The sequence below is a fragment of the Nipponia nippon genome, unplaced genomic scaffold (assembly GCF_047370975.1).
Source record: "Nipponia nippon isolate SJK-2023a ecotype South Korea unplaced genomic scaffold, ASM4737097v1 scaffold_2, whole genome shotgun sequence".
Lineage (NCBI taxonomy): Eukaryota > Metazoa > Chordata > Aves > Pelecaniformes > Threskiornithidae > Nipponia > Nipponia nippon.
Window position 1 is genome coordinate 29,054,299 of NW_028262336.1, and position 24,153 is coordinate 29,078,451.

A 24,153-nucleotide genomic window follows, 5' to 3' on the forward strand; every position below is an offset into this window, starting at 1 on the left:
GTAGCTGCATTACAAGTCTCTTCACGTTTTTTTCCAGTTAAATTAAATGACTATTATTTCCTCCTCCCTCCCCCACCCAACTGTTGTTGTTTAATTAACCATAACGTGCTGCTCTTCAGTGGGTGTTTGTTTATAGCTAGATAAATGTCAGTAATATGCTGTAGTGTAAAGTCCTTTAACTGGGAATAGTCAGGGTCTTTTAACTACTATTACATTTGTAAATAAGAACAGCTGCCTGAAAATCTACTTTTCTGAGGACTTTTCTTAATATTTTAATTATTATTTTAAAAGAAATGTGTGGTTCAAATTGAAGTGAAATATTAATCCCAAACTGAAACCATATGTGATGGGAAAAAAAGATTATGTGAATTTCTTATAATATTTTATCAAGATCACATCTGCATTTCTCAGCTTTTTCTTTTCCATCTTTCCCTTTCTTCTTAAGCCTCTGAGAAAAAATAAGCAAAATAAGTTCATGATGAGTAAAATACAAGGAACACAGATGTAGAGTGATCACTTTGATTTCTGATGCTTGTGTTCAGTTCCTCCAAGGTACTTGTAATATCTTGAATAACAGAGAATTTACTTTGCCAAAAGTATCATTGGAGCACTTTTAAAGCTGGTCCCTAAATGTTTTGTAGTGATTTCTCCAAAATCATCTTGATTTTAATATCATTTCATATAAGAAATACCTGATTTCACTTTGCATGTGTGGAATGAAGTGGATAGTTAATAGATATTCGGGGTACGAGACATCCTAATATCTGTTCTTTCTTGGTCAGGAGGAGTACAACCAACTAGGCCTGCACTTTCCTCCCCTCCCTATATTGTACAGACCTCGGACACAAATCCTGGGGGTACAGCTCCATCCAGTGCCAGGAATAAAGATACTCCTGTTTAAAGGAAAAAAAAAAAAAAAGAAGAAAAGGAATAGAAAAAATTAAAAGAGTGAAAGACAGAGAGGAAGGTTGAAAACCTCCGGAAAGACAGAATGGGATTATAATGGTCTAGGACACTACACTGTGTTTTCCCCTACAGTAAATCAACAGACTTTCATTTCAGGCTGCCCAAAGTGCTGCTGGCAGTCTTGTCTGATCACATATGCTAATCCTGCCTCCTGTGGGCCCCAAAGACTGCTTACGGCCAGGCTGAAAGTACAGTCCTAGCCTAAAAAGCACCTCCAGACACGATGCATTTGTCAGTGTAAATCCAAAGCTACATCAGCTTACACCCGATAACGGCAGTGCATTTCTGCCCCAGCGGGCAGTTTGGTTCAGCCCTGGTGTGAGCACTGGTGGAGGGGAGCCAGCTCCGACGGGGACACAGCCCCACAGAGGCTCTGGGCTGGGGAGATCTCTGCCCGAGCACCTGAGAGCATTGCTGGGACAGGGCTGGAGCTGGAAACATCTCAGATCCTGTGCTGTATTGGTGGGTTTGGTAGTTAAGAAAAGCCATGGATGAAGCATCTCTAAGTATAGGGCTTTGCGATGCTACTCTTCTGTTAACTTCTTAAAAAAATGAATTTCCAAGGGTGGGTTTGTTCTTGTTTAGAAATGAAGGCAATGGCTATGTCTGCTTATAAGCTTACAGTCTGTTTCACTGTTGGTTTTTTTCTATCATCTGACTTGACTTGGCAGGACTGAAGAGCTAAAGGAATATGGGCACCAAAATCAATTTGTCTGAACAAAACATCTCTAATTGTGCTGTAATGATTATCCAGACTCATTCTCTGTCATGAAAGCACGCTGCGGGCATTTCTACCTTGCTGAACAGCCACAGTGCGGCAACCCATAGCTGTCACAGTGCTGTACGATGATATGGGGCCAGGCTGCCTGGGAGCTGGCTCAGGGACCTCCCTGTGCTGTAGTGAATTATGGAGTCTAGAACTGCTTCTGTATTCCTAAATGACTGCTATATTTTGTGGATATTTTGTGTTTTACTTAAACATAGCACTGTTCTAAATCTGGAAGATTTATTGCCTGCACTGTCTTACTTGGGACCCTATGCTGAGATTAGATATCTATGTCTTTTTTAGGTAGAAGGCTCCAAGTCCCCATTTTGTCACCAGAATCCATAGACACTCACTGAAGGGGGAGAAAATCCTTTTCTTAAAAACATAAAATTTAAACGGGGGGAAAGCACAGAGAACACCAAAAACAGATGGTCATTGCCATCAGATGTCACAGGAAGAAGTCATGACTTGCCCAGTGTCACTCAGAAAGCATGTGGTAGAGCTTGATGTTGAAGCCAAACCTATCATGTGCTTTTCACAATATCTTTTTTCTTTGCTTTTTTTTTTTTTTTTTTGGTTTGGTTTGTTTACATGGTGGCAATCTGCATGTTTTGAACCTGGAGAGGAAAAGTGTATTTGTGATTTATCTTGTAACAGTATAGAGCCTGTACAAGCTATTATCTTACGCACATTTATTTTTATTGGTTGTGAAAAGTTTAGCATGTCTCATATTACACTTATAATAGCTGCTGAGAAAGTACACACATTTATGTCCTGGTTTTGGCTGGGATAGAGTTAATTTTCTTCTTAGTAGCTGGTATAGTGCTGCGTTTTGGATTTAGGATGAGAATAATGTTGATAACACACCAATGTTTTAGTTGTTGCTAAGCAGGGCTTACACTGGTCAAGGACTTTTCAGCTTCCCATGCTCGGCCTGGTGCACAAGAAGCTGGGAGGGGGCACAGCCAGGACAGCTGACCCAGACTGGCCAAAGGGCTATTCCATACCATATGACATCATGCTCAGTATATAAACTGGGGGTAGTGGGCCGGGGGGTGGCGATCACTGCTTGGGAACTGGCTGGGCATCGGTCGGCAGGTGGTGAGCGGTTGCTTCCTTGTTTTTCCTGGATTTTGTTTCTCTCTCTCTCTGCCATTGTTTTCCTTTTCATTACAATTTTAAATTATTATTATTAATTTTTATTAGTATTTTTTATTTATTTTATTTCAGTTATTAAACTGTTCTTATCTTAACCCATGAGTTTTCTTACTTTTGCTCTTCAGATTCTCTCCCCATCCCACTGGGGAGGGAGGGTGAGCGAGCGGCTGTGTGGTGCTTGGCTGCTGACCGGGGCTAAACCATGACAACTTTTCACAATATTCTTTTTCTTTGCTTTTTGTTTGTTTGGTTGGTTGGTTTGTTTACATGGTGGCAGTTTGAGATAAACAAAGTATATCAGCTCTAGTTATTAAGATTTTTGCACCATGAGCATGCATACACTTAGGTATGTTCACGGCCAGTGTACGTGCGTGTGTGATGCGGCTTCATTCAAGCACTCCCTCTCAAGAGTCAGGCTATGTTTTTTTCATCAGCATGTGTGCAAACCCCACTGAACAACATGGGCCACAATCTGGCTATGCAGCAGCGTGGCAATGCTGGCCCTTCCCACGCACACTGACTTGGTGATATGCCCATCACCCTGGACCTCCACACACGTTTCAGGAGTGGGAAATCCTGATGTGCATCTCCAGAGGTGTCCTGGCGGTACCCCTGCGCTCACCCTGGCGTGAGGGTGACAGGCGGGAAGTGTGTAAGCAGCTGCCCGGTGCTGGCGCCAGCAGAGCCCTCCTGCTGCCGCTGCTGCCCCAGGGCTCAGGAGCCGCAGGTGTTGCTGGAAGCTTTGTCGTCGGCATCACCTCTGGGCACTTTTCTTAATGACAGAATAGTAGGACAATGCGTAGTAATTTCTCCACGTAACATATATTGGTATGACATTTAATTTGGCAGCTCTGTTTGTGACTTTCACAAGCTATCCTACTCTCTCATCTCCACTGTGGGTTTTGATGCATTTTTCTCCCTCTAAGACACAGCTTCTTAAGATTTGTGGTCAGATACCAAAACTTAGTGAGCATGTTAAAACTCATTTTTCCCCAGAATTTTAGAATGGCTTCTCCCAAGGCCAGATCCTGAGCTCCCTACCTGTTTTGTCACTTTTAGGAAGATTTTTCTTTTGCTGGCTACCGGCAGAGCGGGGGCTGATGAATCTTTAGACTGTGTCATATACCATATGTGCAATTTTCTCGCAAAAAGAACTCTCCACATTTCATGAGATGAAATGTTACTCCTATCCATGCTATTGTTCACAGAAATAAAGCCACAGGGAAGATGGGGAAGAAGAGGAATGCTGAAAACATGGAGGAAAACCAGTTCAAGGAAAGTAATCAACTTTCTGTAGTCCTGAGATGCCCGCAAAAATATCAAATCAAATGTTAAGATTGTCAGCTGGGATCTTCCTGTTTTCAAAAATGTGGTTGGTTAGAGCTTGCCCAGGCATGGATCCACAGAGTGTGAACCTGGGCTTTGTCGCCCACAGGGAGCAGCACAAAAGCCACTGCTTTGCATGTCGGCGTTGAGGGGTGAGCAGCACTGAAGGGGAGCTTTTCTGGGAAAAAGTACGCTTTGCAAAGTAAGCTAAAGCAGCAGGCGGCAGCCCCTCTCCAAGACCTCTGGGCTTTTCCGTAGCCTTCAGTAGGCAGAGTTTGTGCTCAGGCCAGAGCCAGGAACATCGAATTTTTCCACTTGAAAAATGTTGTTCTCTTCACTGGATGAGAAAATCCATTTTTTTGCATGGGGCTTTGAGGTTGGGCAGAGGCATTTTACATTGCCTTTGCCATGTAAAATTTTACATTGCCTTTACCTTTTCATATGTATGAAGCAAAATATTTGTGCCCCTTTACAAAGGTCAATGCCGCTGCCTTTCTTAAATTGCCTTAAAAACAAAGCAAAAAATAATTTGGAAGGTGTCTGAATGTCTTTACTTTTTGAAATTCCCTTCCTTACCTTTACCAAAGTTAGAGAAAAATTTATTTGAACCCAAGTGCATTTTTTATGACTAAGCTCTACACAGGAAAGCAGGGACTGATCCATTAAAGGGATTCAGATGGTAGGGTGAGGAGTGTCATATGAATAATGTTGACAGATGGGTGTTAAAGAGAGACACTACCTTCTGATAGTCGAAGCAGAGCTTCAGTCACTGAGTAATGCGATCAAATCTGCCTCTTCCCAGCATCTTTGTACCCATAAACAGGAGACATCCCCCAAATGCCGAAGTGTTCTCTGAAGTGCTGCTCAATTTTAACATAAAGGACTCCCTGATCATATTTTGGGAGGAGGTGAGGAGAGTTAGTGTTGTTCTGGCTATCAGGAGCTAAGAGCATTAGCCAGGTGGGGCTTGGGAACAGAGATAATGTCTTTTATTAGACAAACTGTTACAGCTGGGAAAAGTAAAAATGTTTTCTGGCACACACACTGTCCTTTGCTGAAATGAAAACAGCCAGTTTCAAAGTGAAATACAAACTGAGAACAATTGCTCTGAGTTTAACTCACCAGTTAGGCTCAGATGGTTAGGCTGAGAGAGAAGGTAAGTAAGGAGTAAGGGAGGATTTTAGTACCAGGAAAGGCGGCTAAGGAAAGAGAAGGAGGAGGAGGAAGGAGTGATCACTTGTAGAGCACAGAGAGGCTAAGGATTGGCTGTGCTGAGCTGTAATATTCTCTGAAATCACAGGGGTAGAGCTGCCTCTAAAAGAACCAAATTCTTTTGTCTTACAAGAAACTACTGAGTTTCATAGTTATTTAGTTTGCTTTTTAAAAACAGGCTTGGATTTCTTTTTCTTCTATTTTCTGCCTTCCCTCGTCTTTCCCTTCACCTTTGCCATATCTTTCAGCTACAACAAGATGAACGATGCCTGCACATTCTCCCCAGCTTTTAGAAAAGTTCTCTTCCCCTACCTCCTCTTTCCTACCTACATCTCTTAAAAAATTCTCCATCCTCAGAAAAGGTGCAACTGCAGCACTGGGGGGGGGGGGGGGGGGCACATCTACACGCCACGTGCATACATGATGCACGCATGCATGCACGCGTGCTGCCATCAGTCATATTCCTTCTTGGCAGGGGAAGTAGATTCGTGTGTCAGCCGCATCACTCTGCGAGCATCCTTGCTCTGGTTTTGTGTATATAGTCTGTCTTGTTGAATGGGTACTTTATAATTTTAAGTAAGGAGGTCTACTAACTGGTACGATGCTCTTTAGGAGGGATTCATGTACTCCATCACTCTTGAAAAAGAGAGTACTGCTTAGTGTCAATAAGAGTGACAATATACTTTTTTTCAGATTTGTGCTGGTCATCTAATTGTTTAAAGAAGCATCAGTCTAAACTAGAAGACTTAATCAATGGATGCAGCATAGCCATGCCTGTCTGCATGATGTAAAGCCTGTAGGTACAGATTTTATCACGTATCTATTATCTTTGGGCATGTTAGTTATGCTTTTGTCCTTATTATTTAAGTATTTAAATAAGAAGAAGACAAATGAGTTTGGGAATTCCTGTGAGATTTTTCTATTCTTAACTTTGGTTCTTGGCTCTGCCACAGATGTCTTATGTGACCTTGATCAAATTGCTTAACACCTCTGCAATGGGTTACTCTGTGTAAATTAGCGGTAATAGATTTCTCTCTGCTTTCACTTGCAGTTTCTATTTTAAGTGGATGGGAAGTGTCATCTGCTTACTTTGGTTCTGTATTTTACTCATGAGCAGGGCTTAGCATAATGTGACCTGACTTCAGCTGAAGCCTTTGGTAGTCTTATACTACTATTAAGACTGGGGACTGGGCAGTTCAGTTTAAATGATGTAGTAAATGATGAGTACTTGAAAACCTGATATGAGTGACAACTGCATTTTAATTCTCTTTGAGAAGTTTTTTTTTTTTAATGCATACCTATCTTAACAAAAAGTTGTAAATTCATGCTTCTGCCTAAGCTGGAGCAGTCTGCAAGTTCAAAGTACCAAATTTCTAAGAGGCTGCCATCAATCACAGTCTTTCTGATCTAGCCAAAATAAGACAGAAAATCTCAGGAGAAATCTCTCTTCCATGAAATTTGTAGACCAGTTTTTCAGCCTCTGAGAGTTTATGGGAATCCGCATGCCTATCAATAATTATTACTTCTGAGACTTTTATGTAACTGTAGAAATCCACAGTGCCCCATTGGCTATTTTAGGGTCCTTCTTGGGTCATTTGTTGAGTTGCAAAATAAAATTTTGTCTCGCCTGTTTCTATTAGTGGGAAAAACTTCTTCGAAACCTCCACTTTTGTTTCTGCATGATGGCATTGCAGACTTGTTTGATTTCCTCAGTTGCTCTATAGTGAAAATCTCAAAGATCAATTTGGTACGTGGAGTTAGAGATGGGATGGGCAGGATTTCAGTAAAGGTGAAGAATTCTTGGCTTGTAACAGTTCAAAAACTGTCTGGCCTTGAAGCTGCGATCTGTTTTGCAATCAAAATTAAGGCTGAAATGCCTTCTTTGGGAAAGTGGAGATAGTTGCCTCTATATATTGCTTTTCATAAGCAGATTGAGGTTGATGTTATCTTCTTCTGTTCCCATGGACCTTCCTTAGTTTATGGGATTAGATTTCTGATCCTTCATCTGCTATTGATCCTATTTCTTCTCCTTCATCTGCTCTTGATCTAATCAACAGCAACAAAAAAGTTACAAATTCTTTCTTGTTTTTATATCCTAAGGAAAACCCCTAGGAAACCACTAATGTTCCTACTTCTCCCCCAGAAGGGGACCACCCTGAAACATTTAGGATTCTTTTGATTGGAGGAATTAAAGATCAACATCTGCAGGAACACGTGGATATCTGCAGCTCTGCTTTGGTGCAGGGGAACTAAGTGACATCTCAGGACTCCTTCCAGTTTAATTTTCTGGCCTCCCTATATAGCATTGCAATATGTCTAGAAAGAGCAGAAAAGATCCTGCATACATATACATCCTATTATTGTGTTTTCTTTCAATAACACTGGAAATGTCAGGTTTGAAGGGAAAATCCCCATGCAACCTTTAACTACCTTGTTGCTCTTGATACATTAATCTTCTATATTTTTTTAAAGATCACAACAAAACAAAAAGCAGCAGAATAAAAACAGGTGTATGGCAGTTGCATGAGGAAACTCAGCCAGATGTTTCACCAAGAGCAGAAATTTGAGCTCTTGCACAGCAGAGAGAGAAGCAGAGTCTTACCATGCAGAAATGCTTCATAGATAGGAAATGTGTATTTCTGCTTGGGATCACCTGGAAGTACATGGAACCACTGAAGTAGGGATAGCAGGCATGGGTCAATAAGCAGAAAGCCAAACATGTAGAACAAATGCATACAGATTCTTGCATGCATACAAAGCAAAAGTTTCTCCCCTTTCCACAGTGCTATATGTTATAATATTTCTTCAGATAGTATAGCCGGGAGTCAGTCTGGCAGGCTCTTTAGAATAGATTGTCCCCATCTGCTTTTTCATCTCAGGGGCTGAAACCTTCAGAAACCTTCACATCTCTTTTTCTAGTTTCAAATGAAAAATAATATTTGACATTAAATATCATGGTAAATTGCTACCTACAGAGGCAATGGATTTCTTAAATAAATGTAGAAGTCCAGTCATTTATTAACAAAAAACCCAACACTCTGGCTAAGTTGAATAAACATTGATCATCTATTAATATTAAGAACGACACATCTTGCTGCTGCTTTGGCTCTGGATCAGCATCATTGTTTATTAACGTTTTGAAATAGCACTGTGAAATGGAAGATGCTCAAATCTGTAGCTGAAAAATCTGCCAAAGTCTTCCTGCAGAGAACTTCAGAGGTGAGGAAAGCAGAAACAGAAAGGATACATAGCTACCAGACAAGACATGCAGTAAGTTCAAAACCTCCTTTTACCCACTTCGTATGCATTTTGTATAAATCAAAGGTCACATTTTAAGTCCATGTTAGATCATCAAATAGTTCTTTTCAAAATGCCAGCAATTCATTGCACAAATAGTCTGCCAAATAATAGTTAATCAATTGTAAATGGCATGCAGATTCTCATGTAAACTTTGGGGAAATTGTTAACCTCATCTAAATGTAGATAATATTTTTCATGGAAAGTCACTTCATACACTTGCCTTGGCTGATTTAGACTGGGCAAAGCTCTGATATAAATAATTTCAGAAATGTGGATTATACTGAAAAGTCATATTTGATCTTATTAACATAACTGTGCTCTTCGTAGCTCTGGCCAATAGTTCCTTGCTGCGTAAAGCCAGCCTCTTTGCAGATCCATGTTACTGGTTTAGAGAATACATTAGGTCAAACATTGAAAAATAAAATATTTGTGTAATTACCATAATCCTGGATTTTTCCCCATTTTTTGTAGGATGGAGAATGGCATGTAACGAGTTGTGTGGGTTCTCTGTTTCTGTCAAAATACAGCCCTTGAGCTCTTCGCAAGACCAGCTCTCCCCTCATTTGCACTGAGATTAGGGGTTTTGTGAACTTCCACCCTTTCCTTCTTCCCTTTCTCATTCCGGCGTGTCAGCTCCCTTCTCCTTTTTTTCCCCCACCACATCAGCTTTGTCTAGGCCGCTTCCTTTTCACTCAGAGTCAATTTCTTCACAGCCCGTTCCCCTCACATGCAGCTGTAGGATTTTCTCTTCCCACTTAGTCCCTTCCCTCCTTTATTTTCTCCCCTATTGTTTCTCCCGTTGAAGCTGTGTCTCACTCACTCTCCTTTTAAATGTCTTTGCCTTTTCCTGCAGATCCTTGTTCAGGACTGCAGCTTCATTGTCAGTAATTTCACTCCTTCCCTGCATCTTTTAGGCAGCCTAGGTCACCACTCCAGGGCTCTTCTGCTGGCATGGCACTTTCGCCTGGCTCCAGGACCAGCGCCGCTGGTGGGGGCTTCATGGGGTGCTCTGGAGCTGACTGGAGAGGTGTCATCTGCTGAGCCCTTCCCTCGGACCTCTGTGTGCTGGGAGGCATGGTGCCCAGCTGGGGATATTCAGGTGACTGTGTTTGAGGTACACACCTTGCAGAGAGGATCCCTTCCCTTCTATAATGGCATTTTAGAGTGGCAGATATTAGCAAGAGTGGAAGCCCGGCAGGTCGCTGGGTGCAGCAATGCTCCAGCGGGGTTGCATGCCTTCTGTTCCAGGCCACCATGGGATGGATATAAAGTTTGCCTTAGTTGTATGCCAGGCAGTGCTGCCAACTCAGAAAGTCTTTATTATGGTGTGTTTAGGGACCATTTGTCTTCCCCAAGGCAGGTTCACATTGACCAAGGCAATCCTAAGAGAGGTCTTGCCTGTTTAGCTTCAGGCCCTTTACATCCTCTCCAGGTAACCTGCTCCAGTGCCTCTGTGTCATTAATGCCCTTCTTCTTGCTAAAGTCTGAATCTGTTGCTTCTTGTCCCTGCGCTGCAGACAGAGAATAGCTCCCCTCTGGAGGAACCTTGTGTATATTTGAAAATCATCATGTTTCCCCTCAGCCATTGCTGGACTAAACAACCTCAGTTCTTCCATTTGCCCACGCAGGTGATGCTTTTGGACCTCTGACTGTTGTCACTGCTCTCCTCTAACTTCTACCCCCTTTAAGCTCAAAGTACAGCACCCAGACCTGGGCATGGTACTCCAGCTGGGCTCTTGCTGAAGCAGAGCACACTAGTTAGGTGTCAGGGTGTTCCTTGCACGTGCACTGCTGTATATCCATCCTGGCATGTTTGCTTTCTCACACAGCGGTATGGACAGTCACTTATAATCCCTTGATCCTCTTCCAAAGGACTGCTGCACACTCATTTGCTCTGTCTCACACGTAGGCAGCTGATCATTCATACGCTAGGGTGGTGCTTTACATTTGTCCTTCCTATATTGCATCCTACCTGTGTCAGAGGAGCTTTCCATCCTGGCAAGATCACTTTGCCTTATCATTGTGCCCTCCAGAGTGTTTGTGGGTACTCTAAAGTTGGGATACTCTGCAAATAAGTGTATTGTCTCCCACCGTTCAAAGTATTTAGAGAAATGGCGAATTGATACTAAAGTACTGAATGTCTGTTTTGACATTTTGTTCAGTGTGATACATTTCCAATGAACTAGTTCCTTGGGATTGTAAAGGTGATGCAAACAGTATTGTATTAGACATATAAACCATTAGGTGTATGACTGAGTTGATTCTTCAATAACTAAAAATAATTTGTCCATAAGCTTTTTGCCTGCTATGCCACTGTGGCATAAAAAGTGGTTCAGTAATGCCTGTCATCTCGCTAGGATAGTGCTGAAGACTTAAAAATTAATTTCTTGATGTAAACTTGCCATCTTTCTTACAATCACTGCTTGTCATTATACAGAATTTTGAATGTTATCAGCTACTTCATCTTCAAACTTTTTCATAGAACAGCTGAATATGTCCCATCCAGACAACCTGCACAATGTAGAAAGAATTTATATTTCACTTATCAGACTTAACCATCCACATGCCCGAAATCTACTACATTTAAATCCTATGGATTAATTTCAAGTAATTAAAGTTGCTTAAGCCTTTGTAGAAAATGGTGCTGGGCGTGTGTCTATCCTGCAAAAGAATCAAATGCAGAAACAACCAAGTTAAGCTGGTGCCTCTGCATAAAGCAGCACAGCTTAAATATAGTAGATCAGGAACTCCCTCCAGTTGTGGTGCTAGTATGTTCTCCAGTGGCATGGGCATCCTTGTCCAGTGTCCCCACTGAACACTGTAAGCTTGCCTTAGCAGGTCCATACCTCCACAGGAAAGCCCAAGAGCAAAAGCCTGTTACGCTGGTGTTATGAATATTTGCTTTCACTATGGCATTTGCTACAGAGGTAGACCACTGTGGGCATGTTTTTCTAGCTTTTAATTAAAAAAAAAAAATTGTGCATGTGAGGTAGATATATTGGTGATATGTTGGTAACTACCTGCAGAGATAAAGCTGAAAGCAATATAAATAATTAATATATCCCTCCTGATGAATGTCTCTTACTTAACATTAGGTCTCATTAAAATCAATAGAAGGAATACAGAACAAAAGGACATATATTTACTGATTTAGCCTTTAGATAATTAAATGTCAAATAGGTCATGCTATTTAGGAATTGATTTAAAACAATTTTATTTTGATAATGCCAGCTGTCACTAAGTGCTGCTGTCAGGCACTGTCTTCCAGTTCACTTTTCTTTGCAGGTAAGCAAGTCACGACCCTTAAAATACCAGTGTTCTAGCTCTGGGGTGTACAGCCAAGCTCTGTGCAGGTTCATGGAGATGTGGGTGCTTTGCATGTTAAGAACAGAAACTGGAAAAGATAATTTAGCCATCAATAGTTGGACAAGTTTGCTGTCTTTAACTAAACAGTCAGATAAAGCTTTATATCTGACTTTGTACCACTGGACTGTCTGAGGGCCTTCTAAATGGATTGCAGTCACTGGGCTCCAGATATGCACTGAAATGAGTAGATAACTTAGACATCTAGTGGATAGCAAAGATCACCTTGCAGGGTTCAGTCTCTGACTGGGGTAACATTTTTGTATGAAGAAAGGTAGGTAACAATTTGGGAAATGTAGGGACAGTGACAGCATACTGGAAAAGCTTTCCTCAAGCCTCAGAGCATCCCCTAGAGATACTCAGACTGTTTTGACCATCACAGAAAGATTATTTAAAAAAATTAAAACTCAGGTCCATGATAGATTAAAGATAAGCAATTTTCTATTTATTTTGAAAGGGAAGCTGGGGAAGCAGAAAACAAGTGGGTCTGTAAAGAAAACTGTCATTTCTGGGGACTTAATGTGGTGACATCTTTTTGACAAGAGAAGCATCTGTCAAACACATGTGAAACTCTATCCTTGTGCTTTCTCTTTCCTCTCAAAAGCAGCAGAACCACTTAATTTTGTTGTTCTGGTGGCGATGTAAATTCATGGGTGTGCACAATGTTAAAAATAAATGGCAGCCTACTCAACACCTCCGAGCGTGAAATTCTCTGGAAGGATTTGCAGGATGCAGATGTTCTCCCCATCCCTCTGCCCTGGCCTGTGGGGGATTGATACCCAGCCTCTGCCTTCTGAGCCGGCCATTAATCTGACATGCAATCTGATTGAATGAAACAGGGTAAATCCCTGTTGGATAACAAAATGCTAGATTAGCAGTTAGGAAACCTTGTGATTAGAGAGATTAACTGCTAAAGACATCATTCTTTCAGATGTAAAGCCTCCATTTTCATTTAGAGCTGGTAGTCCGTGAAAAACTATTGCACTAGCAATTAGGAAACTGTAAACGTGCTGACATGCAGAAGGCTGATTGAAGCTTAGGATAACTTTGGTAGCAGTATTTCTTGCTGTTTGCTTGTTAGGCAACCCATTTTTCTTTCTCTGGACATTTAAGGCTTTGCCTTCTCAAAAGATGCTGTTTTCTTTGAAGAAAAGGGGATTCAGTGTGGCTACAACAAGGAGCAAAAGTCCCTCTCTTTGGATTTATCATTTCATTAGGTATGGGACAAGAGCTTTTAAGGAAGGATGTGGCTGTAAAGATCAAAGGGTCGCCCACAATTTTCTGAGCTGCCTGCTGGAAATCTACCATTGGGTGTTAAAGGTCACTGTAGTCTCCTCTAGTGGCACTTGCAAAAGCTATAATTTCAAAAATAATTTTTGAAATATGATACAGGCTTTAATAGGCACCGTTAAATTAGTTGGTAGTTTAATTCAGTATAGATGTGATATTTGTTTTTTTGCTTTGAGATGGCAAGCAGGAGCTTTAGAAAACATGCTATAAATATTTTTGTAAACATTTCTGCATCTCTTTCTGAGTGCCAGGTGAGAGTTCAGCACTCTACTGCTCTAAGTACATGTGCATAAAACCTGCAAATGTGGTGACTATTAAATGAAAGGGAAATATTAATATTTTGTAGAAACATGAACTAAAAGCTTTTGGGGATACCTGTGTTTATACCAAGTTCCCTTTTTCTACAGAATAAAGCTGATTAAGAAATGAAAACAGAGAATGCAGAACAGGAAAAAAAAACACTTCATAGAGTATGTATTAGGGATACATTTAACAGGCACCATTAAATGTGATTTCTCACATTTCTCCCCTTCCAAAGACATGATAGGTAAGTAACTAGAATTAAGTTAAATCACACTCAGAGGTGGCATTTTAGTGTAAAAAAAAAAAAAACAAAAACAAAAACAAAAAAAAAAAAAACACAGCAATCTTTATTTAAGCAACGGCTTTTGAATATTCTGCTAGGACCTAACTGTATCTTTGGGCTTCTAAATTCTTTAAACAACACAACTCATCCTTGATTTAACAGAGACTTTTGCTAGATAACCTTCCGTGGTTCACTCCCACTGAAACCAAGACATCTTTTCCCCTACGCAGACAGGAAGAGTTAAGGGTTCACGTGGCGTGACTAAAGCACTCTGGACATCACTCGGAGCAGTTTCTCTAGCCAGTATTTTCAGCAGCACGGTGCTGTGTGCATGAGTAAAAGCCTGTGGGGAGAAGCTTCAACTCCATCTGTGGATAATTCATTAAAAATTTTCTACTGTCGCTGCTTGGGAACAAAGAAGCTCATGGCTAGCTTGCCAGAGGAAAGCTTTACAAGTCTTTATCATCTCCATTGCCCTCCCGTAACAAACAAGAACAAGTCTCCCTGTACGTGGCTTTTCTCCCTCTAGTTGTGCTAGTTTGCTACACCCCTTCATGGTTAAAACATCATCCACAGTACTCACATCTGGTCCTGCCCCACTGGTTTTTGAGATCAGAATATTTTCTTACTGTTGTCATTTCCAGGAAGAGATGGTAGGCAGCTCTAGGGTGGAAATCTGTATTTGTTCTTAGGATACCCTTACAAATCACTTGAAAACATCTTAACTCTTCTGCAGTAGGGTTGGTTTTTCTCACAATTTTCAGAAACCATGGAATACTTTTGCTGCATGAATGTGCTTTTCAGCAGAAAACTAAGCACCAAAACCACAAAAAAACCCGGATGTGGCAGCTTTGCATGCTATTGTTTTGTAGAAAACCCAATGCTGGGGGAGAAAAAAAAATATACTAAAGGAAACGTTGTAAGAGGCCTAGATATTTTGTAACTAGTAGAGCCTGATGTCAGTTGTGGGCAGAACTCAAAGGAAATAAAATGGGTCAACTGATGAGTAATTGGGTTATTTGAACCAAATACTACTCTGAATGATGACCCACCAGGCTGGAGCTCATTTGGAAGTTGGGGATAGTGCAGACCCAGTAACCTTGTAAGTGTTCCTTACACTATCCCTCTGCAAAGCTGAGTAGCATCCCAGCTTTTAGCGCTTTACCCATCCCTGTAATTCTCCTTGCAGTTTTCAAGGTGAAGAGTCCTTCCAGCTGTAAGCGTTCTGGGGCTATTAACAACAAAATCCCTGTTTCTACAACAGATGCTCAAGTGCACTTGTGGGTGGAGGTGCTACAGATGCAGGACTGTCACAGCAGCCTCCCCCCACACGGTTGGCTGCCCAGGTGTTGCACGCATGCAGCTTCTGTCACCACACTGCTCTAAAATATGGAAAACTGCCACAATCAGACCTACCCTTGTCTTTCTCTGTTGAATTTTGCCCCCCCATCCATCAGTCCAGGTTGTGCCCTGAGGATACACAAGCCTGCATAGAGAGAGGCACAGTATCCCTGGTCTGGCAGAGAGGTGAAGCAAGGAATGAGACCTCCCTGGCAATTCCCAGCAGTGCTTCCCCCATGTTCACAGGGTCAACCCTTCCCTGGAGTCCCTGGGACACCCCTGGGACAGCCAGCACTCAGACCTTTCCTAAGCGCTACACCTACTTCTTGACGGCCTGCTCAGCAGGACACACAAGGGGGTACAACGTGCACCTCTAGCAACACAAAGCCCTGTAAGATGTGCCTTTGGGTGGTGGGGTGACATGCTGTGCACTGAAGCAGGATGGTTGTAGACTGGGGGAGTCTTTGTGGACAAGGCCAGCCGTGTCCTCGCTCCTAGGAAGGAAGGAGTTGGGGGGTTGCCTCGGGAAGGAAAAGTGGATTGCAGACATACAGCTTTCCCCAAATCCCAACAGCACAGCAATCCAGGATGAGAGGGGGGAGCCTGGCAGCTGGCCACACTTGCCTGGGGGTAAACGTGTTGCCCCCTCCGGGGGCTCAGGATGGGGGAACCAGAAAGGTCACCAGCAGTCACTTACTTTCCAGCTGCAGTTTGTATAAAGCCGGTTTGCTGATTCCATTTCCCCAAAGTGGGTAAGGTTTCTGGGTGCCATCCCCTTGGAGGGCCTCTGTCCTGAGCTGTGCTAAGGGAGGGAGAGCTCCAGGCTTTGTGGGAGTCCAGCTCCTGGAAAAGGTATCCAAGATCCGCTTTGCTTTTGAAAGCCTTGGCTAAAGATGCATACCACATCATACAAGGCAGGTCTGTCTGAAGCAAAAAGCCTAGCAGCTTCTAAACAGCACCTTATCTGAAACCACCGGAGAGCTAAGAACTGTTACGGGCTGCTGCATGCTTTTATGCATTTCAGAGTGAATGCATGCAGTGTTATCTGGTTCAGGTGTTTCTGTAATTGTGATTCATTAGGATAACCACAGCGCTGGGTGGCTAGCACCTGTGTGCTCCTGCTGGGCTGGTGTCAGTGCTCTCAGCTGTGATAGGAAACACATGGCTGTACTGGGTGGTTCCAGATTTTTTTTCTCCTTTTGTAGTCTCTTTGCAATATATTTGTTGGCCTCTGCAGTATTGAAGGTGCTGTTGCAAACAGGCTTTAAATGACCCAGGGGCATGATCAGTGTGACGAGTTTTATCCATCCTCCCCAAGCAGGATTGCCCACATGCTCCCGGCAATGCCCAGTTGCCACAGGGACCCACACAGCTGCAGGCTGTGCTGACAGAGCCTCTCTTACCCAGGGAACGATTTCTCCTTCACCAAGATGCAAGGGGAGGACCAAGGATATTTAGTCCTTACTGAAGATATCTGTGGTTTTCATATCATTTGATGTCAGGCAGGAAATCCGGCCTCCCCCTGGACCTTGGCTTGTGGGAGGCTGCTCCGTGCCAGTGGCTCTGAGCCCGCACGTGGGTCTGGGCCATACATACACACCATAAATGGGTTGCCCGAGTGTGGGTCTCATCTCCTGGGCTGTGTGACTGCTATCAAAATCTAGAAATGCAAGGGAGATCTTCACATCTTAACACTGATAGCTATATAATGCTTGCGCTAAAGAGAACAGAGTTTGGATTTGAGGGAGGTGACAAGAGGCAAACAAACAGGAGTGTAACTCAAGCCAGAATTCATCAGCAGACAAAAACATATGCATCTTTATCAATCGATGGGGCTAAAATAAAATTGCGGTCGTTTGACAGCTGTAAGCGATGTATCTCTAAATAGTGGCAGCTCTGATCACTGAGAAATCCTGTCTCCTGCAAGCTTGACAGAGAGTAATTAAGGGACAAGCTCAGCAGTCAATAAATGCCCCACGGGATTACAGGTTCACAGCAGACCCATGAGATGCAGTCCTCTGACAAAGGCCCCAAAAGGTAGTAAGCTGACCCTCATTTGTTCTGCAGTAGCTTGTCAATCATGCTCTTGGGCTGGGCCCTGAGCACACAGCTTAAACAGTCGCTTATATATTTCCAATATTCCTTCTTTTCCACTGAGCCTGTCTCCCTGCCTTCTCAAGAAAGTTAAGGAATGTTAAATGATCCTTACTAAGCTCACAGACTGGTGGTGGGTAGCTGTACGGGAAAGATCACCTGGCCTAAAACAAGGCCATTTCTGGAATGAAACACATTAAAGCCATTCAATGGCGTCCATCAATATTGTATTTCTCTTTTATAAACAATGAGGATGCATGCCTGCTGCTGCCAAGATAGAGATCTAATAAGGACATTGGCTTTCCTAATGGGTAATCTCTAATCAGGCTTCTCTGCTACCACATGCTGCCATGCAGGAAAAAAGGCAGGAAAATAATATTTGTTGGGATACTGTGAAAAGGTCACGGTAATCATATCTGCTACTACGTCAATACATAAGATTGCCCTGTGCTTGTCCCTCCTCCCTCAAGACAAAGTAGCTTTCTCAGTCATGGAGTGAATTTATAAGTAGCATCTGAAGCTAAGGAAAATATTTCTAGTGACATAGCTTGGTTTGCAGGAGGGAAGGTGCTTTAGAAAAGGATTTGGTTTTGCTTAAACACATCTACATACAGAAAATATGAAGAGTAGCATGGCTGTGATTATAGCAGACACAGTGGACTGTACATGCATGGATGTCTATATATATATATATATATTTATAGAGGCTGACAAAGAAAATCTTGCCTGGAGGGGACAGGTTAGACTGATAGGATAACCTGTCTCTGGATCACTTAAAATGTCAGGGGAGAAAGCAGAGCAATGAGTTAGGCTGCTTGGAGTTTTTAGGGAACCCACGTTTCATGGGGTAGTTCGCATCTCAGAACCACCCAGTCTTTGGGGAAAATTTATATTGGGGGGCTGTATTGGGGAGATTTTATAATTAGTTACCAAACTGCATTCTTGGAGCTGGCAAGGAAGGGCAAAGCCACACATCATGATGTGCTGCTTCATGAAATCCTAGCAGGTTAGTTAGCTCCTCTGCAGCAAGTACAGTTTGTTAAGCTGCCATCCGAGTTTAACATAGCAACTTCCTGATATGCTGTGACTCTTTCAAGCTACTGAAAAGGAAAAATGAAATCAAAGAAGAACCAAATATGCTTTATTTATTGTTTTCCCACTTTCATATATTTCTTTCCAGACAGCAAAGAGAACTTCATTTTTTTCCCAGCACCTTTCTGTAAGTGGTAGACCACTAATACCAATGGGAAAGTTGAAATGTAAAAAGTAAGCAAACAAAGTACTGCCTCTTAATTTCAGGAAAACATTAGTAGATTTTTAAAAAATTTAACTTGGAATTCTTTAACCTCAAGGTCTAAGCGACAGAAGAGTGTTCCTTCCAAAAAAAAAAAAAAGGCTTGATCATAAATCTTTTATCACTTTCAACTTACTTCAACTTACTCATTTAAAAATGTCTTAGCTGAAGGCTGTGAATGGCAGAGCAATAGAGTTACACAGAGTGAAAAATAATAACCCGTTTTTAAATCATGGTCTTATAACAGTGCTGGTGGTCTGCATGGACTGTTTGTAACCTGATGATGACACAAATAAATGAAACTACCTTTGGAAGTACAAAAGCACTTTTTTATAAGATCCTCTATGAGCTCTCACATCCAGGGGCTGGTTTTCTTAATTATTGCTTATCAGCCCAACGTGTCACTGCAGTATGTAGCAGGCTAAACTTCCCAAAAGCATACACTGATTTCAGAGCTTCCTACTGCAGTCATTTTAAAAGAGACACTTCTCCTTCCTTTCCCAGAGGCTGACTGCTCTGAACCTCCTGAGAGAAACTCCTGGAGGACAGACAGAGTCCAGAAGTGCTGGAAAACAGCAATAATAATTCCTATCTTCAAAGGAGGGAAAATAAGAATCCAGGGAGTTTTGGGCTGGCCAGCTTAACTTCAGTTGCCTGGCAAACACTTGCATGAAATAGCTATTTTGTAAGTAATTGGTAGGAAATGAGCAAGAGTTAATATGAATCTGCCGAAACCAGGTCTTGTTAATCTGATGCCTTTCCTTCTTTAACAGCTTAACAGGCCCAGTGGGTGAGGGAAGGGGTCCTTAATAAGCCTTTGGTCCGGTCCTGCATGACATTTTCATAAACAAGTAGGGCAATAGGCCAGATGACTATACTGTAGGGTAGCCGAAAGTTCTATTAACTGGCTCATTAACTCTCAGATCTTCATGGTCAAAACTGGAGGGGATCTACAGGAGTCTGTCCACCATCTGGGTCTCCTTTATGAATGTCTTCTAGTGAGTATGTTTGCTAAATTTGCAGATACCACCAAGCTGGGGACAAACTGATCTTGACAAACTGGAAAAATAGTTTGGTAAAAAAAAAAAACAAAACATAAAAATATGCAATTCCATATGGCCACAGCCCTAAACTCAGGCTGAAATTATCATTGCCTGTATCACAGAGGGGTCACCCACCTTACCCAATCCAGGCAAAGAGATGTCCTCGCAAAGTGTGTGAACAGCAGTATGGCCTTTGAGACACAAGAAGACATTTTTCTGTCCAACTCATCATGGGTGGAAAAGCAGATCTAGTTTTGGGCATCGTGTTTTGAGAAGGATGTGGAGTAATTACAGAGAATCTTGGGAAAAGCAGCGGTAATGGTGAGAGGTTTAGAAAACTTGACCCCTGTGGAAAAGCTAAATGAAAGGAGATGTCTTCTAGTCTATAATAATATCGAAATGTATGAAGCAGGGCTTTTGTAAGCAATACCGTTTCATTGCAGATTGACCTTGTCATGCGGCACAGCGTAAAAGCTCACAGGCAGCTGCAGGGAGCGGTGGCATGAGGTGAAGGTGGAGCAGAGATTTCTCCACTCAAAGGCTTTCACATTACTTTCTCCTTTTGCAGAGGAAATGGCCATGGATACAAGGCAAAGGTAATCAATGGTAAGCAGTAAGTTCCCTGGGGGAATATAAGAAGGACAATAAAACTCAACACTTCACTGAAGTACCTGGGTCATGAACACCATGACAAGCCGAAGCAAATGCTGTTGATATGACTGGGGCTCACCCAGCTCCATGTGCTGTGCAGAAAAGCAATTGGTGGCTTCAGTCCTCTGGTTCCCTTTTTCCAGCCTTGCCTTAGGTTTAGGGATTTCCCTGGACAGACCACGTCTCTATATAACTCAGTGTATAGGAAGGCAGGGGTACAGCTCCCAGCTGCTGGGTTCAAGGGGCACCCATCTCCTACACCCACCCTCATCCCTTGAAGTCTGGATGTGCCTGCATTTCATCCATTTCCTTTTGCAGGCATCCTCAGAGCTAACCAGCTGGCACCAATAAAAGCCTCAGGAACCACAGAATTAATCACAGAGATAACTTAGCAATAAATATAAATGTGCTTCACCTTACTACAATATAAAGGAACAGTTTTTGGGGGGATCTGCTGTTATAATGCATCACTGTTCTTCAGACAACGGTTTCTTTACAAAAAAAGACTCAATTCTTCCTCCACTGTTAAAACACTTTGCTGGTGTCCCCAGCAGTTGCAAGAAAAGGTTTCAATTCCAGAGCATTGGCTGTATTCCTCTCAGGTGTTATCTTTGTGGTCAAGATCTGTTATAAATTGAATATTCTCTGTTCTAATTGCTAAGGGATTTTCATTTTGAAGTCAAGAATTGTTTAATTGGTTTCAGAAGCTGGAGGTTACGGCAGTATGACGATGTCAGTGTTGCCTTCCCCTGTTCACTGATCATTACTTTTGTGATTTCGGTTTTTCTTTTTGAACATCTAGCACCTGGAGCCATGGCGTTACCTAATAATCATGTTTTAAAAGAAATGAAAAAGAGAAAAGATAAGGAAAAACAATTTTCTCACAAAAAGAACCTGAAGAGTGTTCCTTACAATATCAGAGGAAGTAAAAATAACTCATTGTTGGATACCTTTGTATTTAAGACATTTTTGTATCGTTTATGAGTTAATTGTCATTGCTTATGAGTTAATTGTATGAATTTTTACTTTAGTTGTCTGGGTCCTGGTTTCTAAACAGCTGTGCTCAGTAGAACTGCAATCTTTTCTTCAAAAGGAAAAAAAAAAGTTCCACTCCCAGATTATTGGAAAAAAGAACCCTGCCTCTTGTTTATTTATTTATTTAGAAAGCACATACAGGGATGCATGGGGAGGGGAAGAGAGATGTAAAACAGGTGAGCATACAAATCCATCTCAAAAGAAATAGTGAGACACTTCCCAGATGATTAGTAGTACATCAGTCTATGTGAGCATTTAAACTGTTGTACCTCTAGATTAAAAAAAGAAACCACAGAGAATTTCTGAAGAACAAGGTAAATGTCTATATTTCAGAAATCCCACCACAATCAACTTGTAGGCAGCAATGTTTTTTGTTGTTGCTTTTTTGTTCCTGATATTTCCTCAAAGGGGTCTCTCTCGCTCACGCTATGGTTTCTTTCCTCACTGTCCGCCTCTGGTGACAAGTAAGGATACTTGTGAATGAAGATTTCCCCTTCGTTCTCGACCTTTTCTTTAACTTCTTCTGATGCTTGAGTGAAATTCCAAGCTCCTCCATTATCGCATTGAAAGAAAGACACTGGTGGAAGATGGAAACGGTATTAAACACTTCTCATTGAAGGCAGAGTTGGACCATACCCTTTGCCCAAATGGTGGCTTTTAGAAGCAAGGACCTGAGCTCTTACTGGTGGGCTCAGAAAGCTTCTCTGCTGAGTTCTGCCAGCTTTGAATAAGCCCCCGAGGTATAAGAGGTGATCTGTATAAGTTATGTTTTTTGCCTAACTTGGCTTCCACTGAATTTAATTTAGTTTTGGCTTAACTAAAGCTGATTATGAATGTTTCTGAAATTCTACACAGATAAATTTGCGATGTTTTGGTGGCTTCATATCATAAAACTTACCTTTTTTCACTAGGTAAATTTCCTCCTGACCTTAAAAGAAAAAAGATCTCCTTTTTATAATCACATGTACCTTAGCCACCAAAAAAAAAATGGGCGTACTAGAGAAAACAAAGAACACCATTTTTGAAGATTTCTTTGTCGTTTAGTTATTTCCCCCTCATGAAATTAACAGACATTTCTAAAATATAGCACAGTCCTCAATCCTCTTCTTTCTTTGGAAAAAATCTTTTTCAAATATTGTGTGTTGAAGAAAGGAGAAAATTACCACAAGAATAAGGTAACTGAATAGTTTAGAAAGAAAGCAGAAATCTTTTTTCTTTGCACCATTCCCACATTAACAAAGACATTTCGGGTAAGTGGAAACCTTTAAAATCTACAGCTGGAATAATTACATGTAACACAAAAACAACCACAAAAAAGCTTTAAGTGGAAGTGTCTAGCAATGCAAAAAATTGTTCCATGCAAATATATATAAATAGATTATTTATATATAAAATGAAGTGATGGTAGCAGTGTGAAACAAAGCTTTAACCACCTTACCTTCATCAAGTTGAATAAATCCTTCCTACCAAACCCTTTCTAGAACTGCAGAATTGACCAGCTTTAAAACAACTGGTTAAAACTACAGTTCTCATAAAATGACAGCAACAGCACACAGACACAGTTCTCTGTATCAAACACAAGTTCCCTTCTAAAGTGATACCAGTGCAAGCTAAGCGGTGTTCAGTTCTTAATCAGTAATAATCCAATAGTGAACTCAGTTATACAGGGCTAAAAAAAGTAAAAACAGATATGTTACTGGAGGAGGAGAGAACCCAGGCTTTCCTAGTAGCCAGCTATTCCAGAGGAATGTTTTCAAATGCAAAACAGAGTACAAGAGTAACCTGGATCAAGGTTAAATCATTTGTTTAAGGTAGCAAAGGAATCCCAAAGAAGTGAATTCCACACACCGAGCTGCTTCCTCTCCAGTATAAACCCACCGTATAACGTATAACCCCGGTTCTGCAAATAAGCTCAAGACATGAGTGCATCAGCATGTGTGGGTATTTTAAATGTGTATGATCTTGCGTACGCCATCACGTCCTTCTGTGGGATGGGCTGCACACAGACTAAGATCCCATAGTATGTTAAATCTATAGTTTAGTATGCTCTTTCTTTGAGATGCTTAATTTTTGCTCATCTAAAATTCTTAAGTAGACATAAATTAAATTACTATTAATTCATTCCAGACCCAAAATGTAACAGAAATAGGCCAGGGCAGTGTACTGTTTTTTTTTCAAATTACTGTCTGGTAATAGCCAGGAATTTGCTGGCACAATTATAATTTAAATATCCCCTTTGACAGTGTAGTGTAGAGGAAGCAGTGGGTGAAGCAGGTATCATCCTAATGCAGACACTATTTCTATATTGCTTCAGGCTTTTTTCGAGAGTAGCACCATTTATTTCCAAACTAATAAAAATGTATGCTCTAATTATCCGTGACTTAGCATCGCTAATTTCTCTCTACTGTCTTGGTTTTAATTGAACTTTCAAAATCTAGATTACAAAGTGATTCCAGAACTCCATGGCAAATAAGGAAAGGATCATATTAACCATTTGTAGGGTTAATCAGGTTTATTTTTATTTTCTTTCCTTGTTGTTTGATTATCAGGCCCTGGATGCAGTTGCAAGGTTGCAAGTTAGGAAGATGCAATGGTGAGTATATTTTTGTGGCCAAATTTCAAAGTATAGCGGTCATAGAAGCTTAGAGCGCTGATAAGCAGAAAATCTTTGAATGCTTTAACACTTCTTGAAGCTTGTTATGTCTATGAGTCCTCCCAGGTGCCATGC

The 24,153-nt window shown here is 41.5% G+C and overlaps 2 protein-coding genes across 5 annotated transcripts in view; one reads left to right on the forward strand and one right to left on the reverse strand.

Annotated features, from left to right (window-relative positions):
- The window catches only part of LOC148055708 (uncharacterized), a 50,174-nt gene that overhangs the window by 18,033 nt on the left and 7,988 nt on the right, over positions 1-24,153 (forward strand). Inside the window, exons 3-4 of one of the 4 annotated variants that reach the window (XR_015704441.1) lie at positions 20,183-20,335; positions 23,975-24,018. Coding sequence is in view for 3 of the 4 variants with exons in the window: in XM_087755929.1 (XP_087612055.1) it covers positions 6,122-6,219 (98 nt within the window). In the remaining variant the exon portion in view is untranslated. Of the gene's footprint in view, positions 1-6,121; positions 6,225-19,619; positions 19,695-20,182; positions 20,336-23,974; positions 24,019-24,153 lie in introns of those variants that run through there. The other 3 variants (XM_087755929.1, XM_087755930.1, XM_087755931.1) reach the window with 3 other exon arrangements.
- Positions 21,870-24,153, reverse strand: part of GRIK1 (glutamate ionotropic receptor kainate type subunit 1) — a 166,443-nt gene continuing 164,159 nt past the window's right edge. Inside the window, exon 17 of the mRNA XM_087755928.1 lies at positions 21,870-22,002. The gene's annotated coding sequence lies outside the window, so the exon portion shown is untranslated. The remainder of the gene's footprint in view (positions 22,003-24,153) is intronic.